General features: G+C 47.1%; 2 protein-coding genes across 2 annotated transcripts in view; both read right to left on the reverse strand.

Moving 5' to 3' along the window:
- The window catches only part of PRTFDC1 (phosphoribosyl transferase domain containing 1), a 514,552-nt gene that overhangs the window by 73,754 nt on the left and 424,470 nt on the right, over positions 1–16,328 (reverse strand). The gene's annotated exons all lie outside the window — the stretch shown is intronic.
- ENKUR (enkurin, TRPC channel interacting protein) overlaps positions 1–16,328 on the reverse strand; it is a 33,299-nt gene that overhangs the window by 8,825 nt on the left and 8,146 nt on the right. The window contains exons 2-3 of the mRNA XM_068238587.1: positions 11,981–12,126; positions 4,435–4,688 (exon numbers count right to left, since the gene is read on the reverse strand). Of these exons, the coding sequence (XP_068094688.1) occupies positions 4,435–4,688; positions 11,981–12,126 (400 nt within the window). The remainder of the gene's footprint in view (positions 1–4,434; positions 4,689–11,980; positions 12,127–16,328) is intronic.

Here is a 16,328-nt window from a genome sequence, read left to right on the forward strand (position 1 = left end):
GGGAAGAGTCGCTTGGAGAAGTCGCAGCGAGGTTGGGGAGGAGAGCGGCGCTGGATGGGTAAGACCTAAACCTGCATTGCACAACATTTTACCCTATCTTCTAAATATAAGATGTACCCACGTTTCCCCCCAGTTTTAGGGAAGAAAAAGTGTGTCTTCTATTCTGAAAAATACGGTAATATGTGTTGGGCCCATTCAGATCTAAATTTACACGAATAATTTATAACTTGATTTGGCAAAAAAACGCTTCCTAAGTTACTCCCCTGATGTTTAAATGGCAGATCCTACTTGAAAAGAGTGAGGAATGAAGAGAATTGGGGCCACTTTCAGAATGAAATCTCTTAGGAATCGGCCTTGTGGCGCCGCATCCGCCGCTGTGCAGTATACTTTACCTGTCCATGTCTGCCGCTAGCTCCGTCCTCCGTCCACATACACGCTCCCCACCTGGTTCCCGGCGTAACGGGGGCGCGTGTGAGACGCCACACACGCGCCCATGTAGACTTCGGCAGCCATGTGGGGCACGTGTATGCAGATGGAGCACGAAGCCAGTGGCACGACAAGTAAACTATACTACACTGGGCACATTTTACACTGGGGGGAGGGGGATTTTGTGTTTGTCACTCGTCCAGATATCGCTCTCCGTTGCCGGTGCACCCAATCGAGCATGTCGGCCTACATATTGCAGCATGACCGATTGATACATGCGACCAATTGCGGCCTGAAATTGGTTCCATCATCCATCAGGCATGCTCTCGGCAGCACCGATTTTTATCAGATCCTATCATAATAATAGAATCAGATGGTCGATCGGCCACCAAGTCGCCTGATGCATGGCCATCTTAACCACTTAATGACCAGCTAACGCCGATGGGCGGCGCCTGGTCGTTAGTGGTGTAGCCAGGCCCGGATTTACATTCCTGGAGCCCATAGGCACACGTCCTGGCACCCTAGACTTTGCCCTCCATGAACCTACAAACCCCCACCAAACTGCACGCAAGTGTGCTGTCTTGCCCAGTTGTCACTTCTCACTTACTTTCCTTGCCCGTCATAAGTGCCTACAGGTGGCCCTTAGCATTAGGTAGCCAGAAGTACCCTCAATATTAAGTACCTAGTGAAGAGTGAGCTTGTCAGTGGAATGCCAAGAGCAGGGTTAGTAACCTCTAATTCACTTTGCTTGAAACTCTGCATAGGGAAAGAGGGAGGCAATAGGGAAGGGGGTGTGAGCCGCCTTTTCATCAGGCGCCTGTAGGCACGTGCCTACAGTGCCTTATGGTAAATCCGGCCCTGGGTATAGCATGGAAACAACGGCCGCTCGTACGAGCAGCCTTTCCATGCCAGTTCACGGAGGGTGCCTCCGTGAACAGTGTGCGAGCCGCCGATCGCGGCTCGCACGCGTAATGTAAACACGCAGCGCCGTAAGGCAGATCGGCGATCCCTGGCCTCTGATTGGCCGGGGATCGCCGGCATATGATAGGCTGAAGCCTATCCTATCCGGCGCAGGACAGATATCCGTCCTGCGCCACCTAGGGAAAGGAGGGGAGGGAAGTAAGCGGAGGGATGCTGGAAAACGCTACTCACTAATGGCCGGCGGCGATCAGACCCCCCCAGCAGGACATCCCCCTAGTGGGGAAAAAAGGGGGGGAAGTCTGATCGCCCCCTGACCTGGTTTCCCCCCCCCCAATACTAATATTGTTTAATTACTGGTGCTGCGACTAGCACTCAGCACCATCCTCCCCCCTCCTGCGCCCCCTGTAGCCCCCGTTCTGCTCAGTCGTAATCTTCGACTTAGCAGAACGTCGAATATGGGTGGAGAGGAAGTGGCAGTTCTTACTCCCCTCTGCCCATCCATTAATTCCGCTCCCACGACTCGCCGTTATAGTTCCACTTATTATTCTCTGCACACAACGCACAGGGGAGCTCAAGTCAGATATCCTTCCGACCTCAATTAACACAAGACCACACACAGCGCATCTTCCCTGTGCACTGTGTCCAGTGATTCATATGGAGAACTATAGTGGCGAGTGGAGGGGGCGGGACTAAGGACGGGCAGAGGGGAGGAAGAGCTGCCACTTCCTCCCTGCCCGTATTTGATGGCAGAATGGGGCTGCAGGGGGCGCTGGAGGTGGGAGGATGGTGCTGTGCGCTGGTCGCACAGCACCAATAACAAAACAATATTAAAAATGTCAGGGCCAAGGTCGGGGTCAGGGGTACTTTAAGTCTGGGAAATGTATTTTATGTGAGATATTACACATCATCTAATGAATGATAAAAGCAGGTTTGAAGCTATTGAGTACATGGTAAGCATGTGATGCATTTATCTGGACTGTTTGTTTGGTCTTTTTAAAATGTCACCCTGACATAACCGTGTTCTTGCTTGCTGTGTTCTTTCACAGGGTGGATAAAATTATAATTGGCATAGCTTTTTCTTTTTTAGTAGGACAGGTTTATTTTTTCTTTTGACCCTCTACAAAATGAAATAAAACAAAGAAAAAAAGCTCTTGTGGCTCTAATTTTTCTGCAAGTCCTGCCAGGCAGCCATATCAATGCATAACTTGCCCTGGGGAATCAGGGGCTGGTGCTTTCATACTCACAGCCAGCCAGGGTGTTATTGTGTTGAGCTGTTGCATGTCATGTGAGAACATTAAATGAAGCAGTGTAAATTGTGGGGTGTTGTGCTATAATTCCAAATATCGGGAGGGGTGGGGCGCATCCTCACAAGTTTGCCTCAGGCAGCAAAAAGTCTAGAAACAGCCCTGGTCAAAATGATATGCACCCAAAACAAATGTACGCCCCCATTTTACCTAAAGTTTGCCCAGCCTGACAAAGTTGTCTGCAAGTTGCCTTGTAATATTGATTAGCTATAGATCTGTTGTAAGTCAGTGGCATGGGAAGACTAGCCAGGGGGTATATTTCCCCCCAGGCTGCCTCTCACTTAATGATTTAGGGCTGGTACAGTGCCTGGTGCATTCATGTTTTTGTATAAGGCAATGTGAACCACTGGGCTGTATGAGGGAAATAAAAGCCCAATTACAGAGCAATTAGAGGGCGGGTAAGCTGGTAAATATACACAGCATGATGCAGAGCAGAGGCTTGCCTGCAGGGTCCATGGGAAAAAAAATCTGTCTAGTCTCTCACCATTGTTAAAATGACTGCATGTGCATAGGGTATTGTCTAGGTTGACATTTTTTTAACAGTCACTAGACTCCAGAAGGGCTGCTTGCAGGTGAATTCTGATGATAAATTCTGAACGCGACGGAAACCCCAGCCGTTATAACTCAAAATGTATTATGTACTTCCCGGTGCCAGTGCATTATACTTTACCTGTCACGCTGTCCCTCAAGTGTCCTTACTGTATTTCCCATGTGACTACTGGCATATACCACAAAGGGCACGTGTGTGATGTCATTTGGGCTTGGGCTGCAGTGATAACGGGCCTCTAGTTTGTGTTTTCCCTCCAGGCCAAAAGGTCCCAGTCCTCCCCTGGTCAGTGGACATGAATATTTGCCTGACTTTTCATGGACATGAAACGAGAGGAATGATTTATACTCCTAGTGCCCCTAGGCCAACCGTATTGTTGCTCCCCTTCCATGTACAGCAGCCCCCCTCCCATTTCATGTGCAGCCATGTGTGACATCCACGCACAGCAGCCCTCCTCTTTCATGTACAGCTCTCTTGGGCAGCAGCACCCCTCCTTCCAGTGGCGTAGCTAAGGCGCTATGGGCCCCAGTGTAAGTAGTACATTGGGCCCCCCAAGGACTCTATACAGAACAATTGATACAGCGCACCAAAACCTGCCAGGAACAACTATAATGTCAGAGGTGCTAGAAGGGGATGGGGAAAAGATTGTTAATGATTACTACTATTCAAAGCATAGAAGTGATTACCAGCACAGGACCATAAAGAGCTAATACTGCAGTTGAGGGAGGACCCCGATGCTGTTACAACCTCTGAACCCCCTATTGCTACTCCACTGCCTCCTTCTATGTGTTTTTCCTCATGTGCAGCCTCTCTTTTTGATTTGCAGCCTCCTCCTCCATATGCAGCAGCCCCTCTTCCATGTCCACCTGCTTCTCTCCCATGTCCTGCCACACCCTTGGACTGCAGCTGCCCAAGGCCCGGACCTTTTTAGCCTCCCCAGAAATCCAGCCCTGAGTGTGTATAGTGATGATGTTGATCCCATGTCTGAAAGCATGTGATTGATGCATTTCATGGACTATACGTCCCATGTCAGTGCATTAGGCCTCCACCAAGGCTCGTGTCATGTGGGACTCGCATCAGAAGAGCGTTTATAGCAGCCAGGATGCTTAGCGAGTATACGAAGGGGGATGTCATCCTGAGATGAGTGATAGCAGACATTCTCTATCTCAGTCTATGCATTAATTATGGGATACTTCCTGCTGGTAAAAGCCTGTATGGCCTTTCCTGCTATATTACCTTCCGCTTCGTGTATTTCGGAACAAGTCCTGAGGTTTCCAGCAGATGCTTGTCCCCCTTTTTAGTGTCCACATAGACCGGCAGTGGCTTTTTAGGGACGGCCATGACGGCTTCGGCGACGTTGGTCTTGAGGAAGCTCTTGTTAGTTTGGACGCCCATAATTGGCTGCTCGGTTCGCGTTGGAACTGGGGGGCGCTTCCTGTCTTCCGCCAGGAATCTTGGAGCTCTTCCTGTGGAATCAAGAAATGCGCTTTCTTGTTGTGCGCAAGAAAGGCAAACAGGTGGTTACATTTACACAGTATTCTGAGAATGGTGCGCTCACAATTCTGCGGGGAAAGAAAATCACCTTTTTTAAAAAAGAAAAATCAATGTTTTTTGTTTGACTCTGTTACGTTGCAAGGATTAACGTGCATATTAATCCACAGCAATTCCACAGTGTTCCTAAATCTAACACATAGGGGCGCTCATGCTTGCTGCACAACCATGGCCAGTTAAGGTACCTGTTTTTTCACTGACCTGAGGAAGCAGGCAAGAAACCACGAAATGCTTTGTCAATGTTATGTGCTTGAATAAAATACCTTTTTTCAATAAACTGGTCCAAATTCTTCAAGAGCGGTAAGATTACCTCTCTGTTTATGAGATTACCATCTTATTAGACTGTCGTTTATGCATTAGGCGCCACCACTCCTGTTTTAAGTGTCTACTAACACATGCTCAACTGCTGTCATCCTTGGCCACTTCAGCCTGCAGGTTGTTTTCACCTTAAAGAGGCTCTGTAACAAAAATGTCATCTTGTTTTCTACCATCCTACAAGTTCCTAAACCTATTCTAAAGTGCTCTGGCTTACTGCAGCACTTTCTACTATCACCTTCTCTGTAATAAATCAATGTATCTTTCCCCTGTCAGACTTGTCACCCTGTGTCTGGAAGGCTGCCAACTCTTCTGTGCTGATCTGTTATGCGCACCCCTCTCCAGGCCCCTCTATGCACACTCCAGTGTGTGTGTTATTTACATAAGCCAGCAGTGTCTCTGCTCTCTTATCAGTGAGAGAAGAGAGCTGGATAAAAATCCTCCTCTGTTAGGCTGTGAAAGGAGCTGGCTGAGGAATTACAGACAGGGCAGAGCTGTCTGCAGGAAGAAACGATCAGCCTGTCACTAGTATTCAGTGGATGAGAGCTGCAGGGGGACAGAAGGTACACACACAAATGATCTCTTGAGATTCAAAAGGAAGGTTGTATACAGCCTGCTTGTGTATGGATGTATTTTCTATGTGTGGACATACTGTACATCAACCTACTTCCTGTTTTGGTGGCCATTTTGTTTGTTTATAAACAAACTTTTTAACCACTTAAGGACTGCAGTCATAAAACCCCTTAAGGACCAGAGCCTTTTTTTCCATTCGGACCACTGCAGCTTTCACGGTTTATTGCTCAGTCATACAACCTACCACCTAAATGAATTCTACCTCCTTTTCTTGTCACTAATACAGCTTTCTTTCGGTGCTATTTGATTGCTGCTGCGAGTTTTAGTTTTTATTATATTCATCAAAAAAGACATGAATTTTGTCAAAAAAATGACTTTTTTAACTTTCTGTGCTGACATTTTTCAAATAAAGTAAAATTTCCTATACATTTGAGCGCGAAAGTTATTCTGCTACATGTCTTTGATAAAAAAAAAAACCATTCAGTGTATATTTATTGGATTGGGTAAAAGTTATAGCGTTTACAAACTATGGTGCCAAAAGTGAATTTTCCCATTTTCAAGCATCTCTGACTTTTCTGCGCACCTGTCAGGTTTCATGAGGGGCTAAAATTCCAGGATAGTACAAATCCCCCCCAAATGACCCCATTTTGGAAAGAAGACATCCCAAAGTATTCAGTGAGAGGCATGGTGAGTTCATAGAAGATTTTATTTTTTGTCACAAGTTAGCGGAAAATGACACTTTGTAACAAAAAAAAAAAAAAAAAAAGTTTCCATTTCTTCTAACTTGCGACAAAAAAAAATGAAATCTGCCACGGACTCACTATGCTACTCTCTGAATACCTTGAAGTGTCTACTTTCCAAAATGGGGTCATTTGTGGGGTGTGTTCACTGTCCTGGCATTTTGGGGGGTGCCTAATTGTAAGCACCCCTGTAAAGCCTAAAGATGCTCATTGGACTTTGGGCCCCTTAGCGCAGTTAGGCTGCAAAAAAGTGCCACACATGTGGTATTGCCGTACTCAGGAAAAGTAGTATAATGTGTTTTGGGGTGTATTTTTACACATACCCATGCTGGGTGGGAGAAATATCTCCGTAAATGACAATTGTTTTCTTTTTTTAACACACAATTGTCAATTTATAGAGATATTTCTCCCACTCAGCATGGGTATGTGGAAAAATACACCCCAAAACACATTATACTACTTCTCCTGAGTACGGCGATACCACATGTGTGGCACTTTTTTGCACCCTAACTGCGCTAAGGGGCCCAAAGTCCAATGAGTACCTTTAGGATTTCACAGGTCATTTTGAGAAATTTCGTTTCAAGACTGCTCCTCACGGTTTAGGGCCCCTAAAATGCCAGGACAGTATAGGAATCCCACAAATTACCCCATTTTAGAAAGAAGACACCCCAAGGTATTCCATTAGGAGGATGGTGAGTTCATAGAAGATTTTTTTTTTTTTGTCACAAGTTAGCGGAAATTGATTTTAATTGTTTTTTTTCACAAAGTGTCATTTTCTGCTAACTTGTGACAAAAATAAAATCTTCTATGAACTCACCATACTCCTAACGGAATACCTTGGGGTGTCTTCTTTCTAAAATGGGGTCATTTGTGGGGTTCCTATACTGCCCTGGCATTTTAGGGGCCCTAAACCGTGAGGAGTAGTCTTGAAACCAAATGTCGCAAAATGACCTGTGAAATCCTAAAGGTACTCATTGGACTTTGGGCCCCTTAGCGCACTTAGGGTGCAAGAAAGTGCCACACATGTGGTACCGCCGTACTCAGGAGAAGTAGTATAATGTGTTTTGGGGTGTATTTTTACACATACAGATGCTAGGTGGGAGAAATATCTCTGTAAATGACAATTATTTGATTTTTTTTACACACAATTGTCCATTTACAGAGAGATTTCTCCCACCCAGCATGGGTATGTATAAAAATACACCTCAAAACACATTATACTACTTCTTCTGAGTACGGCGATACCACATGTGTGACACTTTTTTGCAACCTAGGTGCGCTAAGGGGCCTAACGTCCTATTCACAGGTCATTTTGAGGCATTTGGATTCTAGACTACTCCTCACGGTTTAGGGTCCCTAAAATGCCAGGGCAGTATAGGAACCCCACAAGTGACCCCATTTTAGAATGAAGACACCCCAAGGTATTCCGTTAGGGGTATGGTGAGTTCATAGAAGATTTTTTTTTTTGTCACAAGTTAGCGGAAAATGACACTTTGTGAAAAAAAAAAACAATACATATCAATTTCCGCTAACTTGTGACAAAAAATAAAATCTTCTATGAACTCACCATACTCCTAACGGAATACCTTGGGGTGTCTTCTTTCTAGAATGGGGTCATTTGTGGGGTTCCAATACTGCCCTGGCATTTTAGGGGCCCTAAATCGTGAGTAGTCGTCTTAAACCCAAATGTCTCAAAATGACCTGTGAAATCCTAAAGGTACTCATTGGACTTTGGGCCCCTTAGCACAGTTAGGCTGCAAAAAAGTGTCACACATGTGGTATCGCCGTACTCAGAAGAAGTAGTATAATGTGTTTTGTGGTGTATTTTTACATATAACCATGCTGGGTGGGAGAAATATCTCTGTAAATGACACATTTTTGATTTTTTTTACACACAATTGTCCATTTACAGAGAGATTTCTCCCACCCAGCATGGGTATGTGTAAAAATACACCACAAAACACATTATACTACTTCTCCTGAGTATGGCGATACTACATGTGTGACACTTTTTTGCAGCCTAGGTGCGCTAAGGGGCCTAACGTCCTATTCACAGGTCATTTTGAGGCATTTGTTTTCTAGACTACTCCCCACGGTTTAGGGCCCCTAAAATGCCAGGGCAGTATAGGAACCCCACAAGTGACCCCATTTTAGAAAGACGACACCCCAAGGTATTCCGTTAGGGGTATGGTGAGTTCATAGAAGATTTTTTTTTTGTCACAAGTTAGTGAAAAATGACACTTTGTGAAAAAAACAATAAAAATCCAATTTCCGCTAACTTTTGACAAAAAATAAAATCTTCTATGAACTCATCATACACCTAACAGAATACCTTGGGGTGTCTTCTTTCTAAAATGGGGTCACTTGTGGGGTTCCTATACTGCCCTGGCATTTTACGGGCCCAAAACTGTGAGTAGTGTGGAAACCAAATTTCTCAAAATGACTGTTCAGGGGTATAAGCATCTGCAAATTTTGATGACAGGTGGTCTATGAGAGGGCAAATTTTGTGGAAACGGTCATAAGCAGGGTGGCCTCTTAGATGACAGGATGTATTGGGCCTGATCTGATGGATAGGAGTGCTAGGGGGGTGACAGGAGGTGATTGATGGGTGTCTCAGGGGGCGGTTAGAGGGGAAAATAGATGCAATCAATGCACTGGGGAGGTGATCGGAAGGGGGTCTGAGGGGGATCTGAGGGTTTGGCCGAGTGATCAGGAGCCCACACGGGGCAAATTAGGGCCTGATCTGATGGGTAGGTGTGCTAGGGGGTGACAGGAGGTGATTTATGGGTGTCTCAAGGTGTGATTAGAGGGGGGGAATAGATGCAAGCAATGCACTAGCGAGGTGATCAGGGCTGGGGTCTGAGGGCGTTCTGAGGTGTGGGCGGGTGATTGGGTGCCCGCAAGGGGCAGATTAGGGTCTAATCTGATGGGTAACAGTGACAGGTGGTGATAGGGGGTGATTGATGGGTAATTAGTGGGTGTTTAGAGGAGAGAATAGATGTAAACGATGGATTTGGGAGGTGATCTGATGTCGGATCTGCGGGCGATCTATTGGTGTGGGTGGGTGATCAGATTGCCCGCAAGGGGCAGGTTAGGGGCTGATTGATGGGTGGCAGTGACAGGGGGTGATTGATGGGTGGCAGTGACAGGGGGTGATTGACAGGTGATCAGTGGGTTATTACAGGGAAGAACGGATGTAAATAATGCACTGGCGAATCGATAAGGGGGGGGGGGGTTGAGGGCAATCTGAGTGTGTGGGCGGGCGATTGGGTGCCCGCAAGGGTCTAATCTGATGGGTAACAGTGACAGGTGGTGATAGGGGGTGATTGATGGGTAATTAGTGGGTGTTTAGAGGAGAGAATAGATGTAAACGATGGATTTGGGAGGTGATCTGATGTCGGATCTGCGGGCGATCTATTGGTGTGGGTGGGTGATCAGATTGCCCGCAAGGGGCAGGTTAGGGGCTGATTGATGGGTGGCAGTGACAGGGGGTGATTGATGGGTGGCAGTGACAGGGGGTGATTGACAGGTGATCAGTGGGATATTACAGGGAAGAACGGATGTAAATAATGCACTGGCGAATCGATAAGGGGGGGGGGGGGGGGGTTGAGGGCAATCTGAGTGTGTGGGCGGGCGATTGGGTGCCCGCAAGGGTCTAATCTGATGGGTAACAGTGACAGGTGGTGATAGGGGGTGATTGATGGGTAATTAGTGGGTGTTTAGAGGAGAGAATAGATGTAAACGATGGATTTGGGAGGTGATCTGATGTCGGATCTGCGGGCGATCTATTGGTGTGGGTGGGTGATCAGATTGCCCGCAAGGGGCAGGTTAGGGGCTGATTGATGGGTGGCAGTGACAGGGGGTGATTGACGGGTGATTGACAGGTGATTGACAGGTGATTGACAGGTGATTGACAGTTAATCAGGGGGGATAGATGCATACAGTACGCAGGGGGGGGGGAGGGTCTGGGGGGGTCTGGGGAGAATCTGAGGGGTGGGGGGGTGATCAGGAGGGAGCAGGGGGCAGTTTAGGGACTAAAAAAAAAAATAGCGTTGACAGATAGTGACAGGGAGTGATTGATGGGTGATTAGGGGGGTGATTGTGTGCAAATGGTGGTCTGGGGGGTGGGCAGGGGGGGGTCTGAGGGGTACTGTGGGCGATCAGGGGGCAGGGGGGGGCAGATCAGTATGTTTGGGTGCAGACTAGGGTGGCTGCAGCCTGCCCTGGTGGTCCCTCGGACACTGGGACCACCAGGGCAGGAGGCAGCCTGTATAATACACTTTGTATACATTACAAAGTGTATTATACACTTTGTAGCGGCGATCGCGGGGTTAACAACCCGCCGGCGCTTCCGATTGGCCGGCGGGTTGACGTCGCGGGTGGGCGGAGCCTATTGCCGGTGGATGCGCGCGCATCCCAGCGCGCGATCCCCGGCCAGAGAGTGCCCCAGGACCTGACGCCAATCTGCGTTACGTGGTCCTGGGGCTGCCACTTTGCCGCCGCCAATATGAAGTAGGCGGTCGGCAAGTGGTTAAAACTGTTTTTGACTACTTTTAATGTGGCGGGGATCGGCAAAATTGTGACAGAGGGGAATAGGAGATTTCCCCTAACGCACTGGTATGTTTACTTTTGTGCGATTTTAACAATACAGATTCTCTTTAAAGAGACACTGAAGCAAAAAAAAATTATATATATATATATATATATATATATATATATATATATATATATATATGATATAATGATTTGTATGTGTAGTACAGCTAAGAAATGAAACATTAGGAGCAGAGACATGAGTCTAATATCGTTTCCAGTACAGGAAGAGTTAAGAAACTCCAGTTGTTATCTATTCAAAAGAGCCATTGAGCTCCACCACTTTCAAAGTTGCAGAGAGCTCTTTCTTTTGAAGCTTGTTATCTCAACTGTCAGTCGTATTTTCTTTTTCTCTGCAGGACAGGTCAATAGTTCACTGGCCTGCTCTGTAAAATCATTTAGAATGCTGAGTAGTGTGTAAACTGCAAATATTAGAGAAAGTTGCAATGGTATAAAAACACTATATAACTGAAAATAAAAATATGAGAATATTTTCTTAGCTACTAATGTTCTAGTAATTATCCGTACTACACAACCAATTCATTATATCATAATTTTTTTTCCGCTTCAGTGTCTCTTTAAAGGACACATCAGGGGATTTAAAGAACATGAGATCTACTTACCTGGGGCTTTCTCTAGCCCCCGGCTGCCTATGTGTCCCTCGCCGCAGCTCTGCTCTAAGCCAGTCTCTCAGGGTCCCCTTCGTGGCAGCCGGCGACTTGGCGAGGTCAGCGGCTACTGCGCATGTGCAAGCGCGGCCGCCCCACTGGCGCTCTAGTGAGTCCTAGTTCGAGTCTAGTGAGTGAGTCCATGCTACTCCACGGGCGCAGTGTGGCTGCATTTTGGTGATCTCATCGCTGGATCAACCTGGTTGAGGAGCACGGGGAAGCTGGTTCACTTGTGATACCCCCACCCCACTAGTGGTGCATGGAGATCCCCAGAGACACCTTAGTAAATCAGCCCCTTGTTTTTGTGCCACACTTTTAAATAATCCTGATGATGTTGCTTACTCTGTGCCAGTGTTGCTTCATGGGTGTGCTTCTGCAGATACTCCTTAGGCGAGGGAACTTCTACTTTGGCAGGTCCCATTGTCTTATGAGAAGCTTTGTTCTTCTGCTCCTCAACTTTCACTGAGTCCCTAAAGGTAGAGGTATATCTGAAAAGAAAAAACAAACATTGCATATACATTTAAGGGCTTGTTCACACCTAGGGCGCTTTGCAGGGACGGATCTAGGGGGGGGCAAGCGGGTCTCTTGCCCCAGGCGCAGTTTGTTAAATTCTTAAAAAGGCGGCAAAATGTGGATGAGGAATGGCAGTTTAGGCGCCAAAACCTGACCTTGCCCCAGGCGCAACTTGGGGCAACTTGTTCTAGATCCGTCCCTGGCGCTTTGCGTTTTTTTGAGCACCTCTCAATCGCCTTAAAATCGCTTGTGCAATGATTCCTTATAGGACAGTTCATATCAGCTAGTTTCGTCCGCTTTCCACTCAGCAAAGAGCTGCATGTACCATTTTCAGGGCAACTTTGCTGCAATGGAAGGCATAGGACGTCAGGAAGTGAAAAAAATAAAATCGCTATACAAAAGCGCTTTGTACAAAATCAGAGTTTTTTGCGGCTACGTGATCCACTCAGCCCCCTGGATCAGATAGCCTACTCACCTTGGGTGGGGGAAACCTCCGGATCCTATTGAGGCTTCCCCCACCCTACGGCGGTCTCTCTGTGCCCCTCAGAACAGCGAGGATGTAAATATTTACCTTCCCGGCTCCAGAGCAGGCGCAGTATCGGCTCTTCGCTCGGAGATAGGCGGAAATAGCCGATCGCTGCTGGTCCGCTCTACTGCACAGGCGGAAGTCTCCTGTGCCTGCCTAGTAGAGCGGACCCCGTCAGAGGTCGGCTGTTTTCGCCTATCTCCGTGCGGAGAGCCGCAGCAGCACCACCTGCTGGAGCCAGGGAAGGTAAATATAGCAAGCCTTGTCAGGCTTGTCGAGGAAGGATTGCGGGACGCTTCGGGGGAGCCAGCGCTGGACTGCCTGCAGCTACAGCGGAGGGGGAATCCTCATTGGGACCCTGAGGCTTCCCCCTGTTGAAGTAAACTTTTTTTTTGTTACAGAGTCTCTTTAAGGGTTCTTGGGGTCTGGATGTCATGTAAGGATTCAGGAGGCTCCTTGAGGTACTGAGAGGGTGGTTTAGGATGCTCTTTGATCACCCTCTTAATAGCTCTTATAGTAAGCTAGTGGACGTGAAAATTCAATGCTCTTTCTCTGTACATCGTATTTAAAGGACAACTGAAGCAAGAGGAATATGGCGGCTGTCCTATTCATTTCCTTTTAAGCAATGCTAGTTGCCTGGCTGCCCTGCTGATCCTCTGCCTCTAATACTCTAAAATACCCATAGACCCTGTGCAAGCATGCAGCAGATCAGGTGTTTCTGACATTATTGTCAAATCTGACAAGATTTGCTGCATGCTTGTTTCTGGGTTATTCAAACACGACTGCAGCCAAATAGATCAGCAGGGCAGCCAGGCAACTGGTATTGTTTAAATGGAAATAAACATGGCAGTCTCCATATTCTTAATGAACAGGAGTTCTCCTACATGAAGGTTGGGGATACCGAAAGTCCACAAGGGCACGATCCCCCCCTCCGGGTAGACCAATTGTGTCTGCAGTTAATGGCCGTTGTGAGGCCGTAGGTCGGTTTCTAGATAGGAAGCTCAATCCATTAGTTGAAAATCTTAAATCCTATGTAAGAGACACGATGCATGTATTGAACAAAATTGCAGGTTTTAAAATTGAGTATGGCTTCTACCTTGCAAGCATAGATGTAGCGTCGCTCTATACGTCCATCCCCCATGAAGTTGGAAAACAGGCGGTCTATGAAGCTCTGGAAAGCAGATACCCTCTCCATAATGAGCATAATTCATTTCTAATTGAATTGTTGAGATTTGTGTTGAGGAACAACTATTTTCTTGAGAATGGCAGATGCTATTTGCAGGTACAAGGGACCAGCATGGGCGCGGCGTGTGCACCGCCATATGCATGCATACATTTAGGCATGTGGGAAGAGCATGACGTTTATGTTTCAGAGTTGTTCCGGTTGGGAGTGGCCCTGTGGCTGAGGTACGTGAATGATGTGCTGGTCGTGTGGAGGAAATCAAAGGAACAATTTTATGAATTTGTCGATGCGTTGAACCATAATGAACATCTGTCTGACATCAGTAATTGATGCAGAGGTGTTTACTTTCTTGGATCTGGAGATACGCATCGACAAGGGAAATCTCAGTACACGAACGTACAGAAAACCAACAGCTGGTAATACTCTCCTCTATGCGGCAAGCCATCATCAGCGTTCCTTAGTGGGGGGCATTCCGACCGGACAATTTCTACGGGTCCGACGGAACTGCTCGGCGCATTGAGATTTCCGTAATAAATCCCGACAAATGTACGCATGGTTTAGGGAGTGCGGCTACCCACACCGCGTATTGTGTCGAAGTCTTCAAAATGCGGGCGAGCGGGAGCGCGAGTCCCCGTTGGTCCCTCGAGAAAGAGGAGAAACAGAAAACAATGATTTGGCAGTTACTAGAATTATCACCAAGTATGGTGCTCATTGGGAGGAGATTAAAAACATTTTATCTACTCACTGGCCTATACTATGCTTGCATCCAGTGATAGAAAGGATAGTTGGTCCAAGACTTATGATTACTGCCCGTAGAGCTAGAAACTTGAAAGATGAGTTAGTTCACACAGTACTCCCCCCACCCACCCCAAGATCCAGTAAAAATTGGCTGGAGAGGAGACCCCCCCCTTAAAGGAATATATAGGTGCGGTCGGTGTACAGTATGTCCATACGTAGACAGAACTAATGTATTTGAGTCACAGGATGGTAGGAAACATTTTTTTATCCAAACCTTCTGTAATTGTGAATCTCAAGGTGTAATATACCAAATAATCTGCCCATGTAAAAAAATGTATATTGGTATGCCAACACGCGCCTTTAAAACACACCTCTCCAATATTGCAAGTGGGAAGGCAATGCCACCCCTTGCGGAGCACTTTCAAAACTGCCATGGGGGGTGAGTGGAGGGTTTGAAAGCAAAAGTCATCCAGGTTGTTAAACCTAATATGCGAGGAGGGAATTTAGAAAAAATACTCTTTTCTATAAATCTTTTTACGGTTTTTGTAACGATTGTGGAATTATCTCCGTGATCAGCGCACAAGGCGTGCGCTGACACGGCGGAAATCCTCCACAAACGTATGAAAGGAGAGAACCCAGCTTTGGTGCAAAGCACCAGTAGAGGGAAATTCCCACCGGCAGGTGGAGCTGTGGAGTGCAGAGGAGCAAAGCCTTTGTACTGCCACAGATGCCAGATGGGAAATGTCTGAATTGCAACCGAGCAGGGCAAGATAGCCCCTAAAGAGAGAGAGCACAGCGACAGGGTGTATGTGTATCCACCAATCTAGTCGCCAACCCGCGACGATGAACACACAACCGTGAAGATCAGGTGGGAAAGCAATCGCAAGAGGTGGTGATTGCTAATAGCAACACAAGACTGAATAAGCACAGACAAGGGATGTATGTATGTCCACCAATCTGGTCGCCAACCTGCGACGGTGAACACACAACATAGGAAACCAAGTGAGAACGCAATCGCAAGAGAAGCGATAGCGAATGAGAATGAGCACAGGGACAGAATGTATGTGTGTGCATCAATCTAGTCGCCAACCCGCGACGGTGCACACACAACAGCAGAAACAGAGTAGGAACGCAATCGTGAGAGAGGCGATTGCCAGAGGTGACACAAGACTAAGCAGAGGTAAACCCAGGAGCAGAGCAAAGGCACAGCAAATCATACAATGAGAATGATAAGGAAAATAACAAACGCTAACTAAACGCGAACACCGCACTCATTCGCTACAGGGAACGCATTTACAACGCGGTCTCCGCGCGTTAAGCGCAACGGAGACAAGCACGCCACTCTAACTAACCACCGACACACAAACACGAAACAGAGAACGCGAGCGCTTGCTTAACGGTTACCATACCGAGCCTACAGCAAGCGTTCGTATCAGACAAGACAGACAGACGGACAGGAAACAGGAATATGAGAGATACGATCCACCACTCTTCCGCCAGAGCGAGTGTGAACCAAGTAGGGAAACAGAGTTAGCAGGATCCACTGCTCTTTCCGCCAGAGCGAGTGTGATCCAAGTATAGAAACAGAGTTAGCAGGATCCACTGCTCTTTCCGCCAGAGCGAGTGCGATCCAAGTAAAGCAACAGAGCTAGCAGGATCCACTGCTCTTTCCGCCAGAGCGAGTGCGATCCAAGTACAGCAAGATGAGGTAGCCAGTAGCAACCGCTGCT

The sequence above is a fragment of the Hyperolius riggenbachi genome, chromosome 5, assembly GCF_040937935.1.
Source record: "Hyperolius riggenbachi isolate aHypRig1 chromosome 5, aHypRig1.pri, whole genome shotgun sequence".
NCBI classification, from domain to species: domain Eukaryota; kingdom Metazoa; phylum Chordata; class Amphibia; order Anura; family Hyperoliidae; genus Hyperolius; species Hyperolius riggenbachi.